Source organism: Lissotriton helveticus, chromosome 8 (genome assembly GCF_964261635.1).
Source record: "Lissotriton helveticus chromosome 8, aLisHel1.1, whole genome shotgun sequence".
NCBI classification, from domain to species: Eukaryota; Metazoa; Chordata; class Amphibia; order Caudata; family Salamandridae; genus Lissotriton; species Lissotriton helveticus.
The window spans coordinates 918,669,946-918,695,404 of record NC_136069.1 but is presented as its reverse complement, the minus strand read 5'-3'; the positions used below and the strand labels follow the sequence as shown (position 1 = coordinate 918,695,404).

The 25,459-nt window shown below is 49.8% G+C and overlaps 1 protein-coding gene across 4 annotated transcripts in view; it reads right to left on the bottom strand.

The window, feature by feature from the left end:
* TBC1D23 (TBC1 domain family member 23) overlaps positions 1-25,459 on the bottom strand; it is a 656,146-nt gene that overhangs the window by 150,462 nt on the left and 480,225 nt on the right. For all 4 annotated transcript variants that reach the window (XM_078657742.1, XM_078657744.1, XM_078657743.1 and 1 more), the window contains one exon: positions 6,032-6,120. In XM_078657742.1, coding sequence (XP_078513868.1) covers positions 6,032-6,120 — 89 coding nt within the window. The remainder of the gene's footprint in view (positions 1-6,031; positions 6,121-25,459) is intronic.

Genomic DNA, 25,459 nt, shown 5'->3' with positions numbered 1-25,459 from the left:
ATTTAGGTTCAATATAATCCAATACTCCCTGGGTGATTTCCCTGTGTGGGGTGTTCCTGATGAGTCTACCCCATGTAGTTGCGATACTTTTTCTGAGCAGACCCTCATGCATTTCGTCATGTTTTGTAGCCACTATAAAGAGAGTAGAATGAGGTTTTTGGCACCCATTTTAAGAGACGCAGGTTTTGTCCAGGTACGCCCTGCTTTACTTTACTTGCAGTTATTAGGTAGCACCAGGACAACCCTCGGGGTTGCTAGCTTCCTGGTCGCAGCCATGCGTACGAGGACCAGGATGCTATCCCCGAGGCAACTGGAAGGGTGACCTCACTATCTTGTATTCGCTGCTATTGTTTTTTTTAACTATATTTAACCTTTTTATACTGTGTATAAATTATAGTGGTGTGAACTTTTATATCTACGTACAGTGGACATTGTTACAGATTTTGACCCCTGAATGTTTTTTAACTTCATGAAATTTGTTACACTGTAATTAATTTCTAAATGTATGCTGTCTTGCTGCTTTTATGATTTTAAATGTAATTGAATAAAGCTTGTTTTGACTTGACTTGACTTTCAAGCGGAGGAGCTGGTGCCACCTGCCGGCACACAGCGGTACTGTTACGATTTTCCATATCCAATCTCAAGTCTGGGGGAATATTCAAAAGGTAAGGAATCTGCAGTAAGAAGCCTCTATCAGAAAAAGAAGCGTTCTCCGATTCCCACATGCATGTGGGAATATTCTACATTTATGACTATTAGGGAAGATCCTACAAAGCAGAAATAAGTGTGACAGACTTGTAGATATTACATTCTGAAACTGATTTGGTCAAGAAGACTGGGCATGTGTGTAGGGCCAACTTTTCTGGGTGGAAAACTGAAAGATGGATGAACTCAGATGGCTTGAAGTTCTAGCACCCCAGAAGCTTAACCCCTTTGCTGCTAGGCCTCTCCCCCCCCCCCCCCCCCCCCCCCTGTGCGTAGGCTTTTTTGGCTATTTGGGGGAGATCGCGCTCAGGCCCCTGTAACTTTTTGACCACATAAGGTATCCACGCCAAATTTGCGTTCTTTTCTTCTAACATCCTGGTGGTTTTAAAGGTACCCAGGGTTTGTGGATTCCCCTGGAGGGGACCCAGAAATTAACCAAATACAGCTAAAAAAAATTGGGGAAAAATGGGAACAAAGTGCTGCAAAAGAAAGCGTCTGGGATTTTCCCTACAAATGGTATCAAAAAAGGGTTTGTGGGGCTGAAATCAACATTTTACATAGCCTATTTTTGCAATTTTTTGTGCTTTCAACCTCTTTCCAGGTAATGATAGACATGGGTATGAAAGCAATAATGGATCCTGGAAAGCTATCCATTTTTGAAAAGTAGACAAAATTCTGAATTTAGCAAGGGGTCATTTGTGTAGATCCGTCAATATTTCTTTACAGAAACTAACAGTTAAATATAGGAAAAAATGAAAATTAGTTGAAAAAAGTGCCCTTTGTGTCAACGTTTTCACGTGTAACTTCTTCTAATTATGACAGCTCTTTGAAAGCAATATACTGTTACATCCAGTAGACCTTATTGGTTGTGGAGATGTATAGGACTTGCAGGTTCACCATGAATCCGACGAACCCAGAGCCAAAAACTGAGCAGCATCTTGCAATGGTTTTTTATTATGTACTGTGTATATAGCAATTATTCTGGGAAAATGTATACATAGAAAAGTTGGTATGAAAGACAGCTATGTATTTCTGAAATGGGAAGAAAATTATAGAGTTTAGAAACAGTAGATATTTGCACATTTCCGAAATTGAGAATACTCATACTAGCATGGGAATTATCGATCATTTTTCAAAATTACTTTTTTTTTTACACATTGTTTTTCATTTGGAAGGCAGAAAAGCATCGAAAGTTAATAGGCAAGAACAGTTGCTTTACAAATCTGAATTACCCTAAATCTCCCGATAAAAATGGTACTTCACTTGGGTGGGTAGGCACAGTGCCCACAACAAGAAACGGCTCAAACTGCCACACCACACCACACCACATTTTCACAATGAAAAATGACCCTTTTTTTGCAAAGTGCCTACCTGTAGTTTTTGAACCCTAGCTCAGCCGGCACCTAGCAAACAGGAAACGGCGCAAAACGCAACGTGGCCACACCACAATTTCACAGTGAAAAATGACCCTTTTTTGGCAAAGTACCTAGCTGTAGTTTTTGAACCCTAGCTCTGCCGGCACCTAGGGAAACCTAGCAAACCTATATATTTTTACAAACTAGACACCCAGGGGAATCCAGGATTAGGTGAGTGGACTACCTCTCACCAGGTTATGTTACCCAGAATCCCTTGAAAACCTAAATGATTATTTAAAAAAACCCATTTTCCTCATATTTCTGTGGTGGAAAGTTCTGGAATCTGCTTGGATCCACAAATTTCCACCCACCCCACTTTTCCCAAAGTCTTCCGAGAAAAATGGTACCTCACTTTCATTGGTAGGCCTAGTGCCCGCAACAGGAAATGGCGCAAAACGCAACATGGACACCCCACAATTTCACAGTGAAAATTACCCTTTTTTGGCAAAGTGCCTAGCTGTAGTTTTTTAACCCTAGCTCTGCCAGCACCTAGGGAACCTAGCAAACCCATACATTTTTTAAAAGTAGACACCCAGGGGAATCCAGGATGTGGTGACTTGACTGCATCTCACCAGTTTCTGTTACCCACAATCCCTTGCAAACCTAAAACATTGTCAAATAACACATATTCTTCACAGTTTTGTGGTAGAAAGTTCTGGAATCTGCGAGGATCCACAAATTTTCACCCACCTTGCGTTCCCCAAAGTCTTTAGAGAAAAACGGTACCTCACTTTGTTGGTTCGGTCAAGGACCCATGAGAGGCAAGGGCCCAAAACCTATTGAGGCGACATCAAAATTACCCATCACAAACCAACCAGGTTTTGCAAGGGGGTCCCATGAGTTTTTGGCCCTGGGCTCGGCGACCATCTAGGGAAACCTACCAAACACACACATTTATGGAAACTAGACACCCAGGGAAATCCAGTGAGGTATGGCTTGCGTGGGTCCCCTAACGTTTTCCTACTCCCAAACACCTGCAAACCTCAAATTTAGCTAAAAAAATCACTTTTTCTGAAATTTCTGTGTGGGAAAGTGCTGGCATCTATGTGGATCCGCAAATTTCCTCCCACCCAGCGTTCCCTAAGGTCTCCTGATAAAAATTATACCTCACTTGCGTGGGTGGGTCAAGTACCCGCAACAGGCGAGGGCCCAAAACCTATTGAGGCAACATCAACATTACCTATCACAAAACAACCTGGTTTTGCAAGGGGGGTCACCTGGGTTTTTGTCCCCGGGCTCGGCGGCCATCTTGGGAAACTACCAAACACAAACATTTTTGAAAACCAGACACCCAGGGGAGTCCAGCCATGGATGGCTTGCGTGGGTCCCCCAATGTTTTCCTACCCAGAATCCTCTGCAAACCTCAAATTTAGCTGAAAAACCCCACTTTTTCGACAAATTTTTGCGTGGGATCGCCGTGCCGGCACAAATGTCCTACCACCCAGCGTTCCCCTTGTTCTCTTGAGTAAAATGATACCTCACTTGTGTGGGCGGGTCAAAGGCCTGTGACTAGGAAGAGCCCAAAACATAGGGATTTAGAGTACAGCACTGAGAATTCTAAGCGCTACATTTAAAAAAAAATACGTTTTAGCCAGTTCTGCTTTGTACACCCACACACCCGAGGTATCATTTTACTCGGGAGAACAAGGGGAACGGTGGGTAGTAGGACATTTGTGCCAGCACGGTGATTCCACGCAAAAATATGTGAAAATATGTTTTTTTCAGCTAAATCTGAGGTTTGCAGGGGATCTTGGGTAGGGAAATGTTGGGGGATCCACGCAAGCCATACCTCATTGGACTCCCCAGGGTGTCTAGTTTTCAGAAACGTGTGGGTTTGGTAGGTTTCCCTAGATGGCGACAAGCCAGGGGCCAAAAAACCAGGTGTCCCACCCCCCAAAACCAGGTAGTTTTGTTATAGGTAATTTTGAAGTCTCCACAATACGATTTGGGCCATTTCCTGTTTCAGCCACTTTGTCTACCCACACAAGTGAGGTACCATTTTTATCGGGAGACCTGAGGGAACGCTGGGTGGGAGGAAATCTGTGGATCCACGCAGATTCCAGAATTTTCCCACACAGAAATTTGAGAAAAAAAAATGATTTTTTCAGGTAAATATGAGGTTTGCAGTGGATCTGGGTAGGAAAATGTTGGGGGACCCACGCAAGCCATACCTCGCTGGACTCCCCCGGGTGTCTACTTTTCAGAAATGTGTGGGTTTGGAAGTTTCCCAAGATGGCCGCCGAGCCCGGGGCCAAAAACCCAGATAACTTCCTTTGCAAATGCAGGCTGTTTTGTGAGAAGTAATTCTGATGTCTCCTCAATACGTTTTGGGCCCTTGCCTGTTGTGGGTATTTGACCCACCCACGCAAGTGAGGTACCATTGTTATCAGGAGACCTGGGGAAACACTGGGTGGTAGGAAATTTGTGGATCCACGTAGATTCCAGAACTTTCCCAAACAGAAATTTGAGAAAAAAATGTGTTATATCAGCTAAATTTGAGGTTTGCAGGGGATTCTGGGTAGGAAAATGTTGGGGGGTCCCAAGCAAGGCATACCTGGCTGGACTCCCCCGAGAGTCTAGTTTTGAGAGATGTGTGGGTTTGGTAGGTTTCCGAAGATGACCGCCGAGGCCGGGGCCAAAAACCCAGGGGACTCCCCTTGCAAAACCAGGTTGTTTTGCGATAGGTCATTTTGATGTCTCCTCAATACGTTTTAGGCCCTTGCCTGTTGCGGGTACTTGACCCACCCACGCGAGTGAGGTACCATTTTTATCGGGAGACCTGAGGGAACACTGGGTGGTAGGAAATTTGTGGATCCACGTACATTCCTGAATTTCCCACACAGAAATTTGAGAAAAAAGGGATTTTTTTCAGCTAAATTTGAGGTTTGCAGGGGATTCTGGGTAGGAAAATGGTGGGGGGCCCACGCAAGCCATACATAGCTTGACTCGCCCAGGTGTCTAGTTTTCAGAAATGTGTGGGTTTGGTAGGTTTCCTAAGTTGGCCGCCGAGCCTGGGGCCAAAAACCTAGGTGACCCCTTGCAAAACCATATTTTGTGATAGGTCATTTTCATGTCTCCTCAACACATTTTGGGTCCTTACCTGTCGCGGGTACTTGTACCGCCCATGCGAGTAAGGTTTTTGGCCCCGGGCTCAGCAGCCATCTTAGGAAACGTACCGACTTTCTACGTGCTCAAGGGGTTGAGATAGCCCTCTTAGCACGGAGAAAGTGAATCTGAAATGAGCCTAAAGGCTCATTTCAGTTTCGGTTTCTGTGAAATGACATCAGTGTGACGTGCGCGCTGAACGTCAATTCACAGAAACTGCAGGGGGGGCCTCGGGAGCTAGGGAAGCTCTTCCCCAGCTCCCGAGGTCACTGGGGAGACATAGAAATACCTCTGCTATCTGCAGCAGAGGGATTTCGTGCCCCTGTCCTCATGACAGAATGGTTCCGTCATGTGCACACGATGCTCATGACGGAACCATTCCGTCATGAGTATCGAAAAAGTTAAGTTAAAGTCGTGGAGAAGAGTCATAAAGCATAGAAAATGTTCTTAGACCAGAACAAGAAACAGAGCCTTCACTAGCCAGTTGTTCAAGTGTGCAAATACACAGACCCGTGACAGTCTTAGTAGATAGACCCTGAACTGAACTCCACAGTGAACCTAAAGTAACAGTCATCAGGGACAAGAACTGAAAGTTTGCACCCTGGGATAAATGGACAAATTTTGAGTACTTTTCCCCCCTAATTCTTTCTTATCACGTTGAAGAAGTTTATCATGATGGGTAGCTTATTACATCAAGTACAAGCTAGGGGAGACGTTTGTAAACTAATATAACTGTTTCAATAAACAAATGGGAATCTACACACTTGAAATAGTGTTGTATTAAAACGCAAACATTTACTACATACCAGTGTCATTTTCTTCTTCATCCCCAATGCTGAATACTGGTTTCAGACCACGATATGGCTTTCCCAGTCTGTCACTGCTGCTGACGTGTCTTTTAATGAAAAAAAAAATGTTTTTTTTCCAAGTTAAGGATCAGATTTCAAGTGGCATGCAACAACATGCATTAGTCAAGCATTGGTGGTAGACATGATTAAAATAACTGCAAACTGTCTGCCGCAAAAGCCCAAAGGATGCACATTTAGTCAAATTTCAAACTTCTTGATTATCAAGTCAAATAACAAGTGACAAGTACGTAAACTACCCAGATTGTCTAGTTAAGAACCTAAATTAAATCTTCTCTTTTGTGCCAAATGCCTTATGAACAAAGGATAAGTGGCTGCAAAACTGTGAATTATGCACAAAAACTGCCATAGCAGGTGACAAATCGTAGTTATATGGAAAACGGAAAATGAGTGAAAAAAGTAAAAATCGCACTTTTGAGTTGTGCAAGATTACTCAAGGACTTGGACACCATTCGTAAACTCGCTTCAGAACCTCCCCGAAACCCCGACTGTCTAAGAATCTGGAGAAACTGGCTTACTTTGGGAGGTTGACAATTAGGATCAAGATTATCTTATATTTAGGGCAAGGGTAGAGTGTTAAAGTTAGGGATAGGCTACAGTTATGCTAATGGTTATAAACAAGGTTTGTAGTAGGTTTCAGGGCATTTCTGACAACAAATGTATACAATAAAAAGCATAATACAGAAGAAATAAGGACAGTTTTAAAGAAAATAGGTAATATATACTGTTTTTTAGGTCGAGCCTAGCGCAGCACGCACGCGCTGCTCTATGGGAGGCTTCTTGTGAACACTCCAAACTTCTCTGTGTCTGCTTGGCAACTCCCACACATCTGATTGGCCTTTGCGTGTGGCTTTCAATAATGAAAGCATGCAAATGGCCAAAGGCGGGTGCATGTCCCATCTCTTTGTGTAAAGGTCACTCCCACTGCGTTTTGCTCTCAGACGCGAGCAGCGGTGTGCAGTGTGCCAACTGCCTTTCTTGTTTTAATTAGTACTGTTTCTTATCTCTCTACACTGGCACCTCACCTGCCCCCTTCACTATTACCCTCTCTCCCTCCCACTGTTTCCTTCCCGAGATATGAGGTGCAAGAGACCTCTATCGCTGCAATCTATCTCCCTTTACCGGCTCCTCACCTGCCTCTCTTTAATCTTCCCCTCCCTCCCTCCCACTCTCTCCTCCCCCAGATATGTGGTGTAAGAGACATAAATGTTTTGGCTGTGTTAATCTGCAGGGACGTTGATACCAATAAGAGGCCCATGCCAAAACCATCTAACAAGGTGCATATTACAGAAAAAATAAAGGATACGGAGTATTAAAAGATCTTTACTCACTCGTGGTGACCCATGAGGTAACCTCCCTTCCCCCTCCCGTTGTCCATGTTCACCAGGCTCCCTCCCCCCTCCCGATGTCCGCATACCCGTTGTTTTGTTTTCCCCCTCCCCACTTACGGCGACCCCTGAGGTGCTCTCCAGTCCCTGCCCCCCACGGCACACCACTGTTTGTTAAAAGGCTGAACAGAGTCAGTAAAAAGCATTGGCAAAGCCAAAAGGAGGGACCTATTTGCTTTGCCAATGCTTGTCTGCCAAGCAGATACACGAGTGGCGCCAGACGGGTGGGACACTAGTCTAAGCAAATCCACCCCGCCCCAAACCCTATTCTCCTGCATGGCTAAACACTTATTGGTCCCGTCGGCTAGACCCATTGGCTATGCCAATGCTTGTTTAGTATCCCATCTGTATATTGGGCTTTTAGTACAAATGCCTTGCCCTAAAACAAGCAGTCAGAGAGTTGCTTTGAGTGCCAGTATTTAATTATAACCTAATTCTCCCCATCTCTCGCTTTACTGTCCCTGCATAATTTAATTAACAGTAAGTCTATTTCACCAGATGTGGATTCAGAGAAAGGCGGAGGCACAGAATGGTTACAGTAAGAAAAAGCCAACTTTCTAAATGTCGAAACACTAACAAGGGGTTGTGCCAATTTAATGTCAGCCAAGCTAGGGCACTCTAAATGTAAAATACAAAACAGAGCCAGTACTGACGTTCCTTCACAACAATATTTTATATTCGGGAACAGAAAACTCAATTAACATGGTCACCATTTATTTCATCATTATTTCTCAAACTAGGGAAACGAGGAAAGGAGAACGGCCATGAGCTAAGTCAGAGAGCTGGACATCATTGCTGACAGAGAGTTTAGGCTGCAGCAGGCCAAACTTAAGATGGAGGCCAAACAAAAGAAGGCTGAGGGAGCCTTGGAGGAAAATAAACTTCTTCTGGCTTGTGAAGTGAGCATGATAGAACTGGAACTTGGGGAAAGGCAAGCAGAGTCTATTATTATTATGATTATTATTAACACGCATTTACAATGCAATGGTCTCAGCAATATTATAGGTAGAGCTATTGGTATTGCTCATTATTTTTTTAAATCTTTTTTGTATCCCTAAATAAATGGCATTGTCATTTCTATTGGCATTAGCTTTTTTTTTTGCATATGTGATACCTATTGCATTAGCAGAGAGAGAGTGAGGTAGTGAGATAGAGAGAGAGTGTGAGGTATTGAAATAGAGAGAGTGAGGTAGTGAGAGAGAGTGAGGTAGATAGAGAGTGAGGTAGTGAGATAGAGAGTGAGGTAGTGAAAGAGAGTGAAAGTGAGTTAGTGAGATAGAAAGAGTGAGGCAGTGAGATAGAGAGTGATTGAGGTAGTGAGTTAGAGAGAGAGAGAGTGAAGTTGTGAGCTAGAGAGTGAGGTAGTGAGAGAGTGAGGTAGTGATGTTTTGAGAGCCAATGGAGGAGAGACGGGGCAGGGAGGCGGGTTCTACAGCCCTACTAAGAAACATTAATTCTCCGACCCCAGACTGCGCAAGCGCAGCCTTTAGGTTCGCGACCTAATAAAGTGGCCAGTCTGCAACACACGTGGCAGATTCCAAGACTAGCCCATTATATATAATACATATATATCTCTCCAGAGACATAAACAGAACCGAACACCTTCAAGATCTTGAAAACCCAAGTTCACTCAAAGGCAGGTGACCTCCCAGAATGGCCGCAGCGCTTGAAGTCTAACACTACAATATTAAAATAATGTGGGGAAAAACAAGACTGTGCCAATGCTTGTCTGCAATACATGGATTTATTGTTACTTCTTCCACGGTACACCACGATGTCTAGAAATAATAAAGTAGCATTCCATCAGCGTTCTACATAATGCGAATATCGGATGCAACTCACTAATAGATTTGTTGAGCTTCTTTTTAAAGAATAATCTTTACATTATGTAAAGACGAACATGAAGTACTGTGGACTGAATTGCTTTTTACTTTTTATATGTATGAACACACAGTTATGGCATTTAGATCGACTAAAGAAAGTAATAACGTTCATCAAACAACGCTAACAACAACACTTGTTTCTTGCTAGAGTTTGAACAGACTTGAAGAACGTGGGAATTATTACCATAAGGCATGCTTCCTAAACCACTTGACCTGGCGGCCTGCAGTGCGACACAGCATCCGCAAGGGAAGGCCGCGTGACTTGAAAACCCCTCAGCAGACCAGTCTGTGGAGTGCAGTGCCACGAAATTGCTAATACAGCCCTTAAATGAAAGTCAGAGTGAGCCGCTATCGGCAGGACATGCCTGGGCATGTTATCGAGTCGGCCACCTCGATTCCGGGGTTTGGTGCTGAGAGAGAACACAGATGCACCGCTGCTATCTGTGCAAGGCATCTGTTGCACAAGGTGACCTGGACCTTAGAGCAGCCGGGTGTATCTCCCTCCCCTGAGATCAAGAGAGCTGGAGACCAACCAACGAGGGCCTGTCGTCGGACCTCCTCCTGGAGCAGAGGGTGTGGCAGGGTCGTGGCCTCCAGCTGCCCGTCGGCACTGACCAGTGATTAGCAAAGCAAATCTTCACTCGTGCCTTCCTGTGAACTGAGCTGGGTGCAATGCCTGGCAAGTGAAGGGCAGCTGTGCCTTGTGTTTAAAACATACCACAAAGTTGCATATTTTTGTATCAGGTGTACATTTGCAATTTATATTGAGCGCAAACTCGACCCGAAGGTATTGGAGCGCTTTACAGGAGCCCATAATCACAGGGTGTTGAGCCAACGCCGAGATTCGAACCAGGATCCCCAGCTCCAAAGTCGTCCGTTGTAATTCTTAGTTCATAGGCACGACAGTGGGGTTCTAGAACCACTGCATTACTAATAGATGACCACGATAGCTCAGTCAGCTAAGCGAGTGCTGCTCAGTTGTGCGCTCGCCCCGGATCCCAAAGGTTTTCGTTTTGCATGAGGCCGCTAAAGATGTCATCCTTCCGATGTCGATGAGTGCAAGTACGTTCAGTAAGAGGAAGGAGTGTTGAGCGCTCCAGGGTAAATCTGTCGTAGCACTGCTACTATGCAAACGACAGGAAAAGCAATAGAGTGGTCGAATGCAATAAAATTATTTGACACCCTGACCACCCTAAAGTTCTGTAACAAGTCAGTGCTGATAATATTTCATTATACAGGGGTGACAATAGGTGCTTTATTTACCTTACAGGTTCCTGCCTTTCCACACTCCTAAGAGGAACAGCTGAAGGCGGAATACAACATCACCTGAACAACGAATGTCACTGTAAAGTGCATTCACCCTTGTTCAGTCTTGGCTGCTGCACAGCACACGAGAATCACGCTCCTGGCATCTACGGGTAACCAGTCCCTGGAATGGAAATAGAATTAAAGGTGCAGGTGCTTACAACCCCATAGTGCAGTTTCCTACCGAGAAATGCTAGCACTGCCTGTTAAAAGTACAGCACTCCTGCTGAGTTGTGCTACTTACTCCCCCTTTAAGAAACCAAAGTGCAGCTACTCCGTACCCATGAGCGCATGTCCATATATGACACTTGGAAACATGTTCCTAACCCCTCCCACTGCCCCCCTCCATAGGGCACATATCGACCCCATCAGGCACAGTAGTTAACTGAAAGAACACAGCACCTATCAGTGAGCGGCAGCGACTCACAAACACCACCGAAACATACGACTCCACAGCCGAAAGGGTCATGGAGAGGTCACGGGCTACTGTTTACATCTAGCCGCCAAGCGGGTAAGTTGCACATGTTCTTCTACAGAGTATGTGTCAGAACAGCTCCCTACAGTACTGTGACGGGGCGGGTGCTCACCCTGACGGCCCCCGGGAGGAAAACGATAGCTGTGACTGGTGGTCGGCCGTCCCTTTGACCCCCCTTTCTGTTTCTGCTGCACCGCCAATCACATCTGTCCAGGAGGAGTGGCCCCGTGCAAACCCGATGGACTGGTGGAGGGCCGATGTGGATACCGAACGCGGCCCCTTTAAGATCCCCGGCGTGGAAGACGAGACTCCGCCCCCCTGGGACGTCAGCGAGCCAAAAGGAGGAGAACCCCGGAAGACGACGGACGGCGTTTCCCGAGGAGGTGAAGGAGAGAGGTACGAGAACGCGAAAGCCGAATCCGAGTGCGGAGAAAAGGAGACGTGGCAGAGCCCAGCGGAGGACGACAAGCCGGGAGGCCACCGGTTGGGTGCTACGCCCCGCCACGCTCCCGCGGGAGGGGCGTGGCTTACAAAGGTACGGGGCAAGGTGGCGGGATGGGTTTCTCGTAGTCAGCAACCTCCCGAGTGATGTATAAAAGTGTACAGTCTCTTGCTCCCTTTCCCTCACGAGCACTGCAGGCACTTGCCCAAAAGAGAAGCGCACTTGTAACACTTGGTGTCCCTCACTTACCCGGTCCGTAGCAAACTCAGGTGAGGAACGAACGTCAGACTGACTCCCTGATTTCTTCTTTCCTTTTTGGGATTAAAAACACGACCTGAGAGGCGGACCTTGGCCCAGAAGACATCGTGGGAACCCCCAGCCTGGAGGACTCTCTTCCACCGCGTGGCAGAAGCACCCTGGAACTCACCACTTTTCCTAAGGGCGTCAGGACGGAGCCCGACGAGTTTGCACGGATTAGACTGTCCAATAGACGGAGAAAAGCTTATTTAAAAATAAAACCTTCCTTGAAATCTATAATAAAGGTCCAACTAAACTTAGAGGTCTGGTCTCCCCCTATTCAACAACACCTTCTTAGCACTACTAGAATGAAAAGAGTGAGATGGGGTGAAAGATAATTTGCACACCTGGTACCAAAATTATGTAATGGTCAGCGACTCAGAATAAGACTACTGGAAGATGAACTCACCTTTAGAAAAGAAATCTAGACCTGGTTGTTCCCCCAGGAAACCTGCTTACCAAGCAAAGTCACCTAGTTCAGCACTCACCAGCAAGGGGAAGCCCTCAGGTAGCCATGCGCTCTACAAATCCTAAACATAAACATGTGCCTTCCAATACTTAAGTATAGGCTTTGGGTCACCATCAATGGGCAAAAGGTGGAGGCCCCCAAGAGACACAGGAGCCAGTATGACTACTGTGAGGTGTCATCTGATGTCCTCAGAACAGATCATCCCTAATATATTTCACCAGGTCATAGTCTCAGACAACCATGAGTCACTACCCAGTGGCTATAGTTCCCTTTGAGTGAGGGGTATCAGGTTCCCTAAAAGTAGGTGTGACCTATGCTATGTCTGTTGGGAAACGACATAGAGCATACTGTCTGGAAAGAAGTGGGGCTCATGTCTCACCTGGAGATGTTAGGCTTGCCTGAATAGTTCTGTATGACCACAAGGTCCATGGTGACCAGAGAGGGGAGTCAAGGAAGCCACTAACCTGTAAGAATGGCCCAAGAAGCTACCAAGAAGAGGAAGGGCAGGAGGTGTGGGAAACCAGCCCCTAACACACTCACAGTACTGGCTGATGGGGCACTTGAGGAAGCCTAACAGGGAGGGCACTTCTGTCCCGGGAGCCGGCCTCAGATTGCTGGATGGCAAGTTGAGGGTGGGTCAACTAGGGAGGAATTCTGCAAAGCACAGAAAGTGTGTCCAACTCTAGAGGGCTTGAAGCAGCAAGCTGAGGCCCAGGAAGCACATGATGCCTCTGGAGGTCACCTTGTCTATTTGGAGACTGGCCTCCTGTATAGTGAGTCTACGGTTCCTGGACCTGGGGCAGCCTGTGTGCTGCTGGTCCCCAGAGTTACAGGGCCTTCCTACTGGGGTTGGCTCATGACATAGCCCTGGCATGACAACACCGTTACCAGGCTTGTACCCACTTTTATTGGCTCTGAATGAAGACAGCCTTGGATACATTATATAGGTCTTGTCCCACGTGCCAGGCAAGCAAGAAAACAGGACAAAAGCTGAAGTCTCCCCAGGGTTCCCTGGCTTGTTGTGGGCACTCCCTTTGAAAGGGTGAGAATTGACATTGTTGGACCCTTGCACTCCAAAACTGCCTTAGGCAACAGGTTCATCCTGGTTTTGGTAGGTCACGCCACTAGGAACCCACAGGCCATCCCTCTGAGGGTTGGTGACTACACCTGAAGTGGCCAGGGCCCTGATCGGGATTTCTACCCGAGTGGGGTTTCCCCAAAGAAGTGTTGTCAGACAGAGGCACCAACTTCATGTCTGCACACATGAAGTCCATGTGGGTGAGTGTGGGGTAACCTATAAGTTCTCCACACCGTAACTCACCCAAACAAATGGGCCAGTTAAGAGATTCAACAGACCCTCAAGGGAGTGATTATGGGCCTGCCCGAGTCGATGGCTGTGAGTTGTGAGGAAACTGCTACTTCAACGAATGGGTCGTTGCATGTGTGCAGGACGGAGTCTGCGATCTCCGAATGCCAGGGAAGGCCCGACGTGAAGTGAGCCATGTGCTGCACTGCAGAAGGGGTACTTGGCCAAGTTACTCTGTATCCATAGTAAGTTGGTCCCTGGCACATCAGGAGTAAAAGGCTTCACCTCCACGGTTGGGCCCCATAACCCTACTTGCCTGTGGCCCTCTAAAAGGGGTTCTGACATTAGAGGAGGGATGCAAAGCCAATCACAATTTTCTAGACCCTAAGCTCAGTGGGTTTGTGAAAAATTAGAAATCTGTACATAATGTGATGAAAAACTCAAGCATGGAACTTGTACTTGCTAAAGACTCAAGGCCATGTTCAGGGGCATTTGGCAGAAGGAGTGCACAGTCCAGGGCATGGCCTGGCTAGGCGTAATTCAAGGGCATATTCCCTCTATACAAAGTAGGCTCTGACCTTAGCCCCCTTTCACCATCAGTGGCTTGAAGGCCAGACCTCCATCCTTGCTCAGAGTTCTTGGCGACCCAGTGCTAATGCTCATGGCTTTTCAGTGTTTACATATACCACCCAGAGCATGCCTTGTCCCAGTTACAATTATAAACAGTACAACAGGACAGCTGTTCTGTGTATTATTATGAATGGGTGCCTTAGCCAGCTGTCAACGTCCACTGTCCTTATTCCCCAATTTCCAATTGTGGATTGAGGATGACGGGGCAGTTGACAGCTGCACTGCTGTCTGATTCAAATATGTGAACGGAACAGGGATCCAAACCAGCAATCAGAGGCCCACAATGTCTTATATACAGATCCACAATGTCTCATATACAGACCCACAATACTGTACACCTGGGCATATGAATAAACAAGCACTAGCAAAGCCAATAGGTCTCGCCTTTGGGACCTATTGACTTTACCAATCATTTTCACCATGCTGCTCAGCATTCATGATGTTGTGCAACTTGGGTAAAAAATAGAAAGAAAAGGCCTATGTGGTCAGCCGTGTCATTTTGTGAGCGCACACATCAAGCATCATGCATATCTATATTATGCAATTGCTTACCCCATGCCCCTTGTTAGACATGGAGTTTTCAGCGGGTTTACTCGCAGACTTTTTGGCCTCCTGTTTTTGACCGTTTTTGTTGGTTTTAGGACTCTAGGCACTTTACCACTGCTATTTAGTGCTAAAGTTCATATGCTCTCCATGTAAAATATGTTATTGTATGAGGATTCCATGATTGACATTTTTGATTTACTGGTAAGTTCCCTAGTACAGTGCACTGTGTGTGCCCAGGGCCTGTAAATCAAATGCTGTTAGTGAGCCTACAGAACTGATTGTGCCACCCACATGAGCAGCCTGTAAATATAACTCAGACCTGCCAGTGCCTTGTCTGTGAGCAGTTTGGTACAGCCATGTCGATCTGGCAAGTGCAACCACTTGCCAGGCCCTAACCTTCCCTTTTCTTACATGTAAGATACCCCTAAGGTAGGCCCAAGGAAGCCCACAGCATATGCACTAATTCGGCCCCCTCTTCCGGGCACCGGGGACAGGTCGCTGTCACCGCGCCGAAATACCTCCTGATCCTTCCCGGGGTCATGTACGCCCTATGCAGTACATAGTAGTGTATAAGCTGAAATCTAGCGTTTCTTGTGCTGTTGCGAGCCCTACGGACAAGCTGTGCCCACGTCGCGTCAGGTATTTCAGTACCCAGGTCCATCTCCCATTTGGCTTTCAGTGATGTAAGAGGAGGGAGATTCTCTCTCACCATTCTACTGTAGAGGCACGTCACCGCCTTGATAGTACCCGCTGACATCATAGTGTATTGGCATGCAGCCGCCGTCTCGGGTTCCTCTAGCCCCGTGCCCCAGTGGGCCTGCACTGCCCTGGTGACCGCCGCATGAAGTAAAAACCCCCCGCCCGAGATGTCGAAGCGCTCTAGTAGTTCTTGGAATGGGAGCAGCATGCCATTTTCATAAAGGTCCCCGACCACTTGCACCCCCGCCTCTTCCCATCTCTGTAGATGCGACCAGTCGCCGCCATGCGGTAACGCTGTCAGCATGCCCAGAGGGATCTCTGGCGCATACGGGCGCCTAGCTCCCGCCCTCTTCTGAGCTCGATTCCAGCATTGACGGTACGTGCGTTGTTCCAACGACAAGTCCCGATTATCTATCCGCTGTTGGAGGGTAATATACGCCAACACATGCCTGGGCGTCCCCCGTAGCCTCCCTTCTTCCGGGCCCCGGAATACTCGCGCCACCTCCTGCGTGAAGACCTGCAGCTGGGCCGCTAAATAATAAAGCTCAAAGTCCGGCACCGCCAAACCCCCTTCATCCTTCGGGCGAGAAAGCGTTGCCAGCGCCACCCTGCTCCCCAGATGAACGTCGTAATCAGAGATCGGAGCTGCCTAAAGAAGGAGCTAGGTATCCAGATTGGGAGCGTCCGAAAGTAATACAATAATCTCGGCAGGGCAACCATCTTCAACAAGGAGATCCGGCCTGCCACCGAAAGCGGCAACGTGGCCCAGAAGGCCACACAGCCCTTCAGTCCTCGCACGCACCGCCCCAGGTTGCCCTCAAGCAAGTCGTCCGCCTTGTGGTAAATATGGACCCCTAAGTATTTAATACAGGCGGGTTCCCAGGCTAACTCCGAGCGGTGTTGCGGCCGAGCAGCCCCCTCCAACAGCGGGAACAAACTTGTTTTGGGCCAATTGACCCTCAGGCCCGACATCGCGCCGAAGCGCTCTAGCAGCGCCTCCGCGCCCCGCAGGTCCTCAGCACCGTCGTGGAGGAATAGCAGTAAATCATCAGCATAAAGCGAGATGAACTGCTGCCCGTCTCGGGCCCACACCCCGTGGAAGTGCCGCCCATCCGGGCCTCAGCCGCCAGTGGCTCGATAGCCAGTGCAAATAAAAGCGGCGAGAGGGAGCAACCCTACCGAGTGCCCCTTTCTACCGGATAGCGGTGGGATACCGTCGACCCAACTCTCACTCTTGCTATCGCTTCCGCGTAGAGGACCTTAGTCCATTGGATATAACCAGCTCCCAGACCGAATCTCTCCATAACAGCATAGAGGTAGTCCCACTCTAGGCTGTCGAAGGCTTTCTCAATGTCTACCGAGAGCACCAATTCGGTCCCGACCCCCCCCTTCAGTTCGTCCATGAGGCGAACCAACCGTCTGATATTAATCGTGGTGTTTCGAGTCGGTATAAAACCGTTCTGGTCGTCGTGCACCAGTTCCGGCATAAGCGGTAGGAGCCTCGCCGCCAGTATGGAGCTCAAGATCTTGTAATCAGCGGTGAGCATAGAGAGCGGCCGGTAAGACGCGGGGTCGCTACTCTCCCTGCCGGGCTTCAGCAGTGGTACTACCAATGCCTCCCGCATTGACTGCGGCAGACGGCCCGCTGCTTTGGCCTCTGAATAAACGATCAGGAGTCGCGGCGCCAAAGTGTCCAAATATTTACTATAGAACTCTATGGGGAGCCCGTCTATCCCCGGCGATTTGTTACGTGCCATACTCCGCACCGCCTTCCTTATTTCCCCTAGTTCGATGTCCGATCCCAGTGCCTTCGCCTGCTCCGTCTCTAGCTGCCGCAGGGGTAAGCCGCTCAAAAAGGGCCCGGCCAGTCCCGTCCGATTCCCCGGGGTGCTCTTGTACAGGCCCTCATAATATTTCTGGAAACCGTCAACTATACCAATCTGAGTATGTTGCATCATGCCAGCTTCATCCCGCAACTGAAGTATGGGAGAGCATCGCCTAGTGGGGTTCGAAAGCCAGGCCAGAAGGGTGCCCGCCTTATCTCCGTCTACGTGGGAGCGCAACACATAACGCTTATAGTCAAAGGCTCGGAGCCTCTCCACTTCAGTGGCCAACGCCTCCCTAGCCGAGCAAAGTGTCTCTTGTAGTTCCGGGTGCCCGGGCCACTCCCTTTCCGCCTCCCTCAGCTTGGTATCCGCCGCAGTCAAATCGCCCAACAACACTTTCCGCACGCCTACATAATCCTTGATACAGATACCCCTCATTACCACCTTAAAGGCGTCCCATTCCGTTGCCCTGGATGACGCCGTCCCTTCATTCTCCGCGAAATATAAATCCACCCCCTCCGCCAGGGCCGCCCCGAATAGGGGGTCCTCCAGAGTCTCAGGCCTTAGCTTCCAGGTCGGGACCCTGGGCTTCTCCGCCACCCACGCTAGCCGGATCAGGAGTGGATTATGGTCCGAGATCGTCCTCGCCAGGTATTCCGACCCTGTGACGTACGGCAACACCCCCCGGGAGCAGAGTATCGCATCTAAGCGGACATGCAAATCATGTAGCCCAGAGAAAAAGGAGTAATCACGGTCAGTCGGGTGGTGTCCCCGCCATACATCCGTCAATCCCCAACTCTCCTGCCACTCCCTCCTACCTCTAGATAGCCTGTGCACCGGGGAATCATGCAGTGGGGGGTGGGACCTATCCAATGAGGGGTCTGCAATGGAATTAAAGTCGCCCCCCAGCAGGACCGGGCCCGCCAGGGGGTGAGCCAGCGTCCCCGACAGTGTCGCAAAGAAAGCCAGCTGGTCAGTATTCGGGGCATAAATACTAGCTAGCACTATATCTCTACCTTCCAGCTTCCCCTCCACCACCACATATCTCCCTTCCTGATAGTTGCCCTCTAGAGCTTCACATAGACAACATTGATGCTGGTGTTTCTAAGTTCAATGCTGCACTATTATCTGCGATAGACGGCATTGCGCCATCTCTACCGGTGTCTTCTGCAAGATCTCGTCCCTCCGCTCCTTGGTTTTCAGCTGCCTTACGTGAAGAAAAAAGCCGCTGCAAAAAATTAGAACGCAGCTGGAGAGTAACTTATGATATAGAGGCGAAATTCATATACAAAACGGCCTTAAAGCAATTTACTAAGCTTAAAAAATCTGCCATGAAAGAGTTCTTTTCCTCGCAAATTAAAGACGCAGACAACTCGGCAAAAACGTTGTTTAAAATTGTCAAAGACTTTGTCAAACCTCCTGCAATGACACCCAACAATGTTGCCAACCAGTCTCTTTGCAACGGCCTATCAGATTTCTTTCAGGAAAAAATTGAGAAAATCGCAGCAACCTTCCCTCCAGCTGTGGTGTCTGATCACTCCCTTTCCCTGACTTCAATCAGCCACGATACTGCTCCTGCCCTAGTAGCATTCAAGGACCTCACCCCCGATCTTGCACTTAAACTTCTTACACAGTGCAAATCGGGCTCTCCTTTGGATCCGGTTCCTCCTAAGATCATGAGTGACTTGGCTACTCTATTATTAGAGCCGCTTACTCCATTATGGAATGCCTCCTTACAATTAGGCCAATTCCCCTCGGCTTGGAAAGAAGCCTTGCTGGTGCCTATCCTGAAGAAAACAGATGCGGACCCCACACAATTCTATAATTATCGGCCTATTTCCCTCCTTCCGAAACCAGCGAAGGTCCTGGAGAAGGCCGTCCAACTTCAACTTGCAGAATATCTCCAGACTAATTCCCTACTCCATGACTCCCAGTCCGGTTTCCGTGCGGGCTTCAGCACGGAAACGGCATTACTAGAGGTATCTGAGACTGTTCGAGAGTGTGTGGATAAGGGCGAGGAGGCCATGTTGATACTCCTCGACTTGTCCGCCGCTTTCGATACGGTGTCTCATCAAATACTTCTAGATCGACTGGAGCAGATTGGACTGAGCGGCTCGGCACTACGGTGGATCACTTCTTTCCTCCAGGGTCAATCTCAGAGGGTTCTTCTCAGACCTTTTAAATCGGAGTGCAAACCTCTTACCTGTGGAGTCCCGCAGGGCTCGGCCTTGAGTCCTTTATTCTTTAATGTCTACCTTGCACCGTTGGCCAGGGTAGTGGAGGCATGCGGAGTCAGAGTGATTTCCTATGCTGATGATACTCAGCTGATATTCTCCTTTAGAGATCACTCTGACTCCAGCCTCTCTAGTTTCCGCCACTGTTTGGGCGAAATCTGCTCTTGGATGGCCCTGAACCATCTCCGTCTTAACACTGACAAGACTGAAGTCCTGTTTTTTAATCAAAAAATGACAATACCCCCCACACTTTGGTGGCCCACGGTTCTCAACCCCCCCCCAATTCCGGTGCATTCTGCTCGTAATCTGGGATTCCAGTTTGATGATACGCTCTCCTGCAGCCCACAAATTAATAAAGTTACTGCCGCCTGCTTTGGAAAATTAAAAATGATGAGAAAAATCCTTCCATTTCTGCCAATGGATGCGCGCAGAACAGTTACCCAGGCCTTAATAACCTCTCATTTGGATTACGCCAACAGTCTGTATGCGGGGGCCCCATTGTACCAAATTGAACGCCTTCAAGTAGTCCAAAATGCGGCAGCAAGACTGATTGGCAATATCCCTTTCCGACACCCGATCTCAATGTTTCGCAAACAGCTCCATTGGCTTCCTATAGCCTGCCGCATTAAGTTTAAAATTCTCACTCTTGCGTTCCGTGCTCTGAACGGATCCGGACCTGAATACTTGAGAAAGAGATTGACATTATCGCACTCAGTAAGAGACCTACGTTCGAACAGTCTTCGTCTTATGGTGGTGCCACGCTTCCGCCGCGCCCGAATGGGTGGCAGAGCCTTTGCTGTCCTTGCTGCAAAACATTGGAACAGCCTTCCCTTAGACCTCAGATTTGCCCCTTCTGAAGCACTGTTCCGTAGACGCTTGAAAACTTGGCTATTCTCTTCTATTTAGACAGGCCCTTCTTTTCTTTTCTGCTGACGGTTTTAGCGCCGGGACACCCCCGACGGGGGTAGCTGTGCGCTCTACAAGAATCATAAATAAATAAATAAATAAAAAATACCCATTGGCGCGTGATTTGGAAAGGTGTGCCTGCCCTAATCCAAATTAGCACTCCCCTAGCATAGGCTGAGTAGCTGGTATGAAAAATCTGGCCCCGCCACCTCCTCTGTAGTGCCGCCCCCTCCTGTTTTGTGAGATGCGTCTCCTGCAGCAGAGCAATATGCACCCCCCTCCGCACTAAAAAGGCATGCACTTTATGTCTACGCTGCATGGTGTGTAGGCCCGCACATTCCAGGTTATGCAGTTCAAACGATTCGCATTAGCCATTGTCCCAATGATCCGACCGTAACACTCTCTGCAGTTCCTGCCCCTCGACGGTGGTGGTACCCCCCCCAAACCAAACAAATCCTCCCAACTGTCCTGCCCATGGCAAACCCAGGGTCAATGACAGCAAATAGAGTAAACAAACCCCAACTGTGGAACCCCCCCCCACCCCCAGAACAGGCCCCAATATCGAGATATCAGTCCCCATCCAAACTCCTGCGCCTGAGTGACCCAGGTCTCAACTACACAGCCGCAGCCGTGGGTGCCTTAAGGGCCTACGGAGCGCGGCCTCGACCAGAGGGGGGCTGCACTGCCCACCTCCCTGCACCCTCCCCAATTCCCCATGATCTTCCAGCTCTGAGCCCCCCGGTGTGCCCCGACCCCCGTAGGCATGGAATTGTGGATCCCCTCCCAGCGCCCCAAACATTACCCATTGTCCTCTGCAAACAGGTCAGATATTCAGGATCTCATCCGCCGTCTGCGGCGTCACCAGCGGCCCTTCGGTCTGATGAACCCCAGCAAGATCCGATTCCGAGCCTGAGGCCGAGATAAGAGTGTCCGAGTCCGTAGCACCTCCAGAGCCGGGGCCCTCAGCCCGCCCCAGCTTCCCCACTTCCAACAACGCAGCCTGTCGTTCCGCTTCAGTCTGGGAGGCCGTCGGCCCAAGCTTCCCCTGCCTCCGTTTCCACAACCTCCTCGATTTCCGCAGCCGGGCCGGCGAGCGCTCTCGCTCCTTTTCCCTCTCCTCTCGTACCTTGGCACCATCAGTTCCAGCCTTGTACGTCTCCCACCAGTCCCAGGCGTCCGCTGCCGTACTAAAAAAGAGCGTCTTGCCATCCAGCACCACCCGGAGCCTGGTAGGGAAAAGCAAGGAGTAGGCGATCCCTTCAGCACGCAGTTCCTTTTTGATCGTGAGGAAGGAGGCCCGCTGCCTCTGCGTCTCGAAGGTAAAATCTGGGAAGAGTGTGACCTTGCTGTTCGCGATCTGGAATGGGCCAGTCTCCCGGGCTTTTTGCAGGAGCAAATCTCTGTCCTTGTTGTGAAGCAACTTGGCTATGATCGGTCTGGGTGGGAGCCCGGGCTTGGGAGGCCCAGAAGGGACCCTGTGGGCACGCTCCAGAGTGAAGAATGGCGAAAGTCCTTCCGGTGCCACTACCGTTTTCAGCCATTCATCCATATAGGCCACCATGTCTCTCGTCCCCTCCGTCTCCGGCACGCCCACGATTCGCACATTACTGCGTCGGCTCCTGTTTTCTGCGTCCTCCGCACGCCTTTCCAGGGTGCGTATGCGGTCCAGGGCTTCCGTTAGCTTACCCTCCAGCACTTTGTGAGCGGGCGCCAGGTCTTTAATCGCAGTCTCAGTGTCCTTGACCCTGTCCTTCAGTTTATCATGGTCCGCCCGGAGCAGGCCCAGCCCCGACGCCACCTGCGCTATGTCATTGTGGAGCGCGTCGCGTGTGGCCGTTATGGCTTCCAAAATGCGATCCTGCAAGCGCTGCAGGTCCGTCTGTTCAATGGGGCCACCCTCTGCCACATCAGACGCCGCCGCCTCCTCCGCCTTGGACCTCGGCTTCCCCATTGCGGCCGGCCCCGTCGCTTATGTCTGTCCAATGGCTCACGCCCCCCCGGGCCTCCGCAGCGTGTTTAGCACCAAGGCTCGACGGATCCCCGTTGCGCAGGTACTGCTCTTCTGGTGCAGCGTCTGCCGTGGCAAAAAAAAAAAAAAAGGGGGGGGGGGGGGGAGGAGATCAGGGCCTCCGGTCAGTTCCCCACGATGCGTGCCCTCTGGGACCTGCCCCAACCCGTCCTCGTCCGCCCGGGCTATTGCTGCCGGTCCACCGTGTCTCAGGGAGCTTGGTTCCGCCGAGGTCCCTCCGTGGGTCAATGGGCCTCACCACTGTGTCCCCGCAATCAGCGCAGGGGGGGGGGGGGGGTCCGGGGACGCAATGCACAGGGTCTCCTCCTCCTCAGTCCGCCGCTGAGGTCTGCCCCCGCTCACCTCCGTGCACAACCGGGGTCCGGTCCTGGGCACATCACGCCATTCCGCCGCCCTGCATCGGAAGCCGTCTGCCAGCCCCGCTTGTAAGGGCGCACCCGGGCAGCCTCCTCTCCCAGCGCCCGTGGCCGCCGCGCACCGCAGCCGGGGGGTCAGAGAGTGTTCCTCGCCCGAGCAGGGGTCACCGCCGGAAGCCTCGAAGTCGGCGGTCGCGCTCACTCGGAGCGATCCAGCAGTTCGAACAGCCGAGTAGCCCTCGGGCATCTAGGGCTCCGCCACGGCCGCCATCTTGTGCGCCGTTCTCCCCTCTCCGTCCCGGCGGCCGCAAGGTTCGGCGGCCGGGCTCCTCGAGGCAGTCCCGCCAGCTGCCCAAAATGTGCCCCGCCGGTCACCACCTTGTCCTCGTGTGGCGCCGGGGCACACGCGGGTTCTCCGCCACTTTTAGCAGGATTAGTGAGGGGAAGAGGCACGGAGCTCTAGGCTCACGCCGCCATCACCCTCGGCGCTCAAGCCACGCCCCTTCGGTGGACTCCCGATCTTGAGGATCGTATCTCGCTATACGCGGATGACATCCTTCTTTACCCCACCTCCCCTCGGAAGTCCTTGAACGTACTTTTTGACGTTTTGTCCTCATTCGGAAAGAACTCGGGTCTCATTATCAATTGGGCCAAATCCTGTGTCTACGTTTTGGCAGGAGATCTCCCTCCATTGCCTCGTAGATTTCCAATTCAAGTAAATGAGACCAGCTTTAAGTACCTGGGAATCTATGTCTCCTTGGGCCCTTCTGTGCGCTACGAGAGTAATTTGTTACCCCCCCCCCCCTTCAGCGGCTTAAGCATGATGTCGCACGCTGGCGTAAGCTGCCACTGTCCCCACTTGGTCGTGCGGCTCTCTTTAAGATGATGTCGCTGCCTCGATTTTTGTATGCACTTCAGAATTCATTTGACCCAGTTCCATCGGGTTATTTTCGCGAAGTCGAGAGCCTACAGAGGCGACTGGTCTGGGATGGGCGCGCGCGCATTGCTCTTTCCAAACTCACGCTGCCGTGGTACGACGGTGGCATTGCCCTCCCAGACATCAAGCGTTATTATTGGGCTTCTCAGTTGAGTGCCGTCAATCATGCGACTTACGTTCCCGGCCCTGCCCCGGCTTTCGCTATGGATAAATATCTTCTGCCAGGAGGGAATTTCAACAGGGCGCTGTACTCCAGGGGGCTCTGTAGAACACTGACCGGTCCTACTAGAATCGCTGTCCGGGTGTGGCAGGACGCGAATGCGGCTTTGGGGTGGTGTGGTAGATTTACCCACGCGACCCCTTTGTAGGATTCTGAATGTTTGGGATATTTGTGGAGAACGAAAGGCTTTGATAAATGGGATATGATTGGTATAAGTAAGGTAGGTGATCTGTGGTCTAGGGGTACCGCTAAGTCCTTCGAGGTGTTGAAGCGGAGTACGAGCTCGGAGACACGAAATTCTTTAGGTACGCTCAGGTCCGTCATGCTCTATTGTCAGTTTTTGCTGTGGGTGCTGATATTCCTGAGTCCTCCCCCCTTGAGGACCGCATCCTGGATGGCCATGTACCCACAGCACAATTTCATTGATCTATAAGAAACTGATTAATAATAGAGCTGATTTGCTTGTGCGCCTTAGGGCTTTGTGGAGTGCTGACGGACTAGAACTAGATGACGAGGACTGGCAATCTGCTTTGTCCTCGCCTAAGGAAGTTGCCATACCTGCTCGCCATAGGTTTGTCCAGCTTAAGATCCTCCATCGTGTGTATGTTACTGGTCCGAGGCTGGTTCGTATGGGTTACTCTTTAGACGGGTTGTGTAAGCGTGGTTGCGGTATGACTGGCACCTTCCTCCACATTCTATGGGAATGTCCGGAGGGTGTTGAGTTTTGGTCCCGAATACATGCGGTGATGGAAAGGGTTACTGGTGTGTCGCTGCTGCCTGAAGCCAGGCGTTGTCTGCTGAATGTCTGGGAACCTAACGACTACAACACAGTGCAGATTAATTGGGCGACCCTTGGTAATATGGTAGCGAAGAGAGACCTCGCTCAGCTTTGGGGCTCCCACGGGTCACCCACTGTATCGAAATGGAAGGAAAACATGGATTGGTGCATGTTTCGGGAGAAAACTGTATCTGTCACGGGGTAGGCCCAGGAAATGGTGCAGGATCTGGTCGCAATGGAACGCGTATCGTGGGAATGTATGTACTCCCCCACATGATTCATCTACCGATTCCTCCTTGTCCCCCTAACTGGCATTCCGATCTTTGTCATTGATTGTATTATCGCTTGTCTCCTCGCTGCTCCCCTCCCCCCTCCACCAATATTGATTGCACTATATGTACTACACGCTGGAGCTCTGCCTGCATGGCCTCATGATCATGTTTCATTGTATTTCTTGCCTTGTGAGTTTTGTTAACTTGCTTGTTTGAATATTTCAATAAAGTTTTATTTAAAAAAAAAAAAACTAGCTGGTTCTCACTGGAGACAGTGCTAGGCACTGGGGCCCACACTACTGGCCGGCTGACCTAGGCCAAGCTCCTACCCCCTCCACCTCGGCAAAGACACTTGGAGTCACCCTGAATA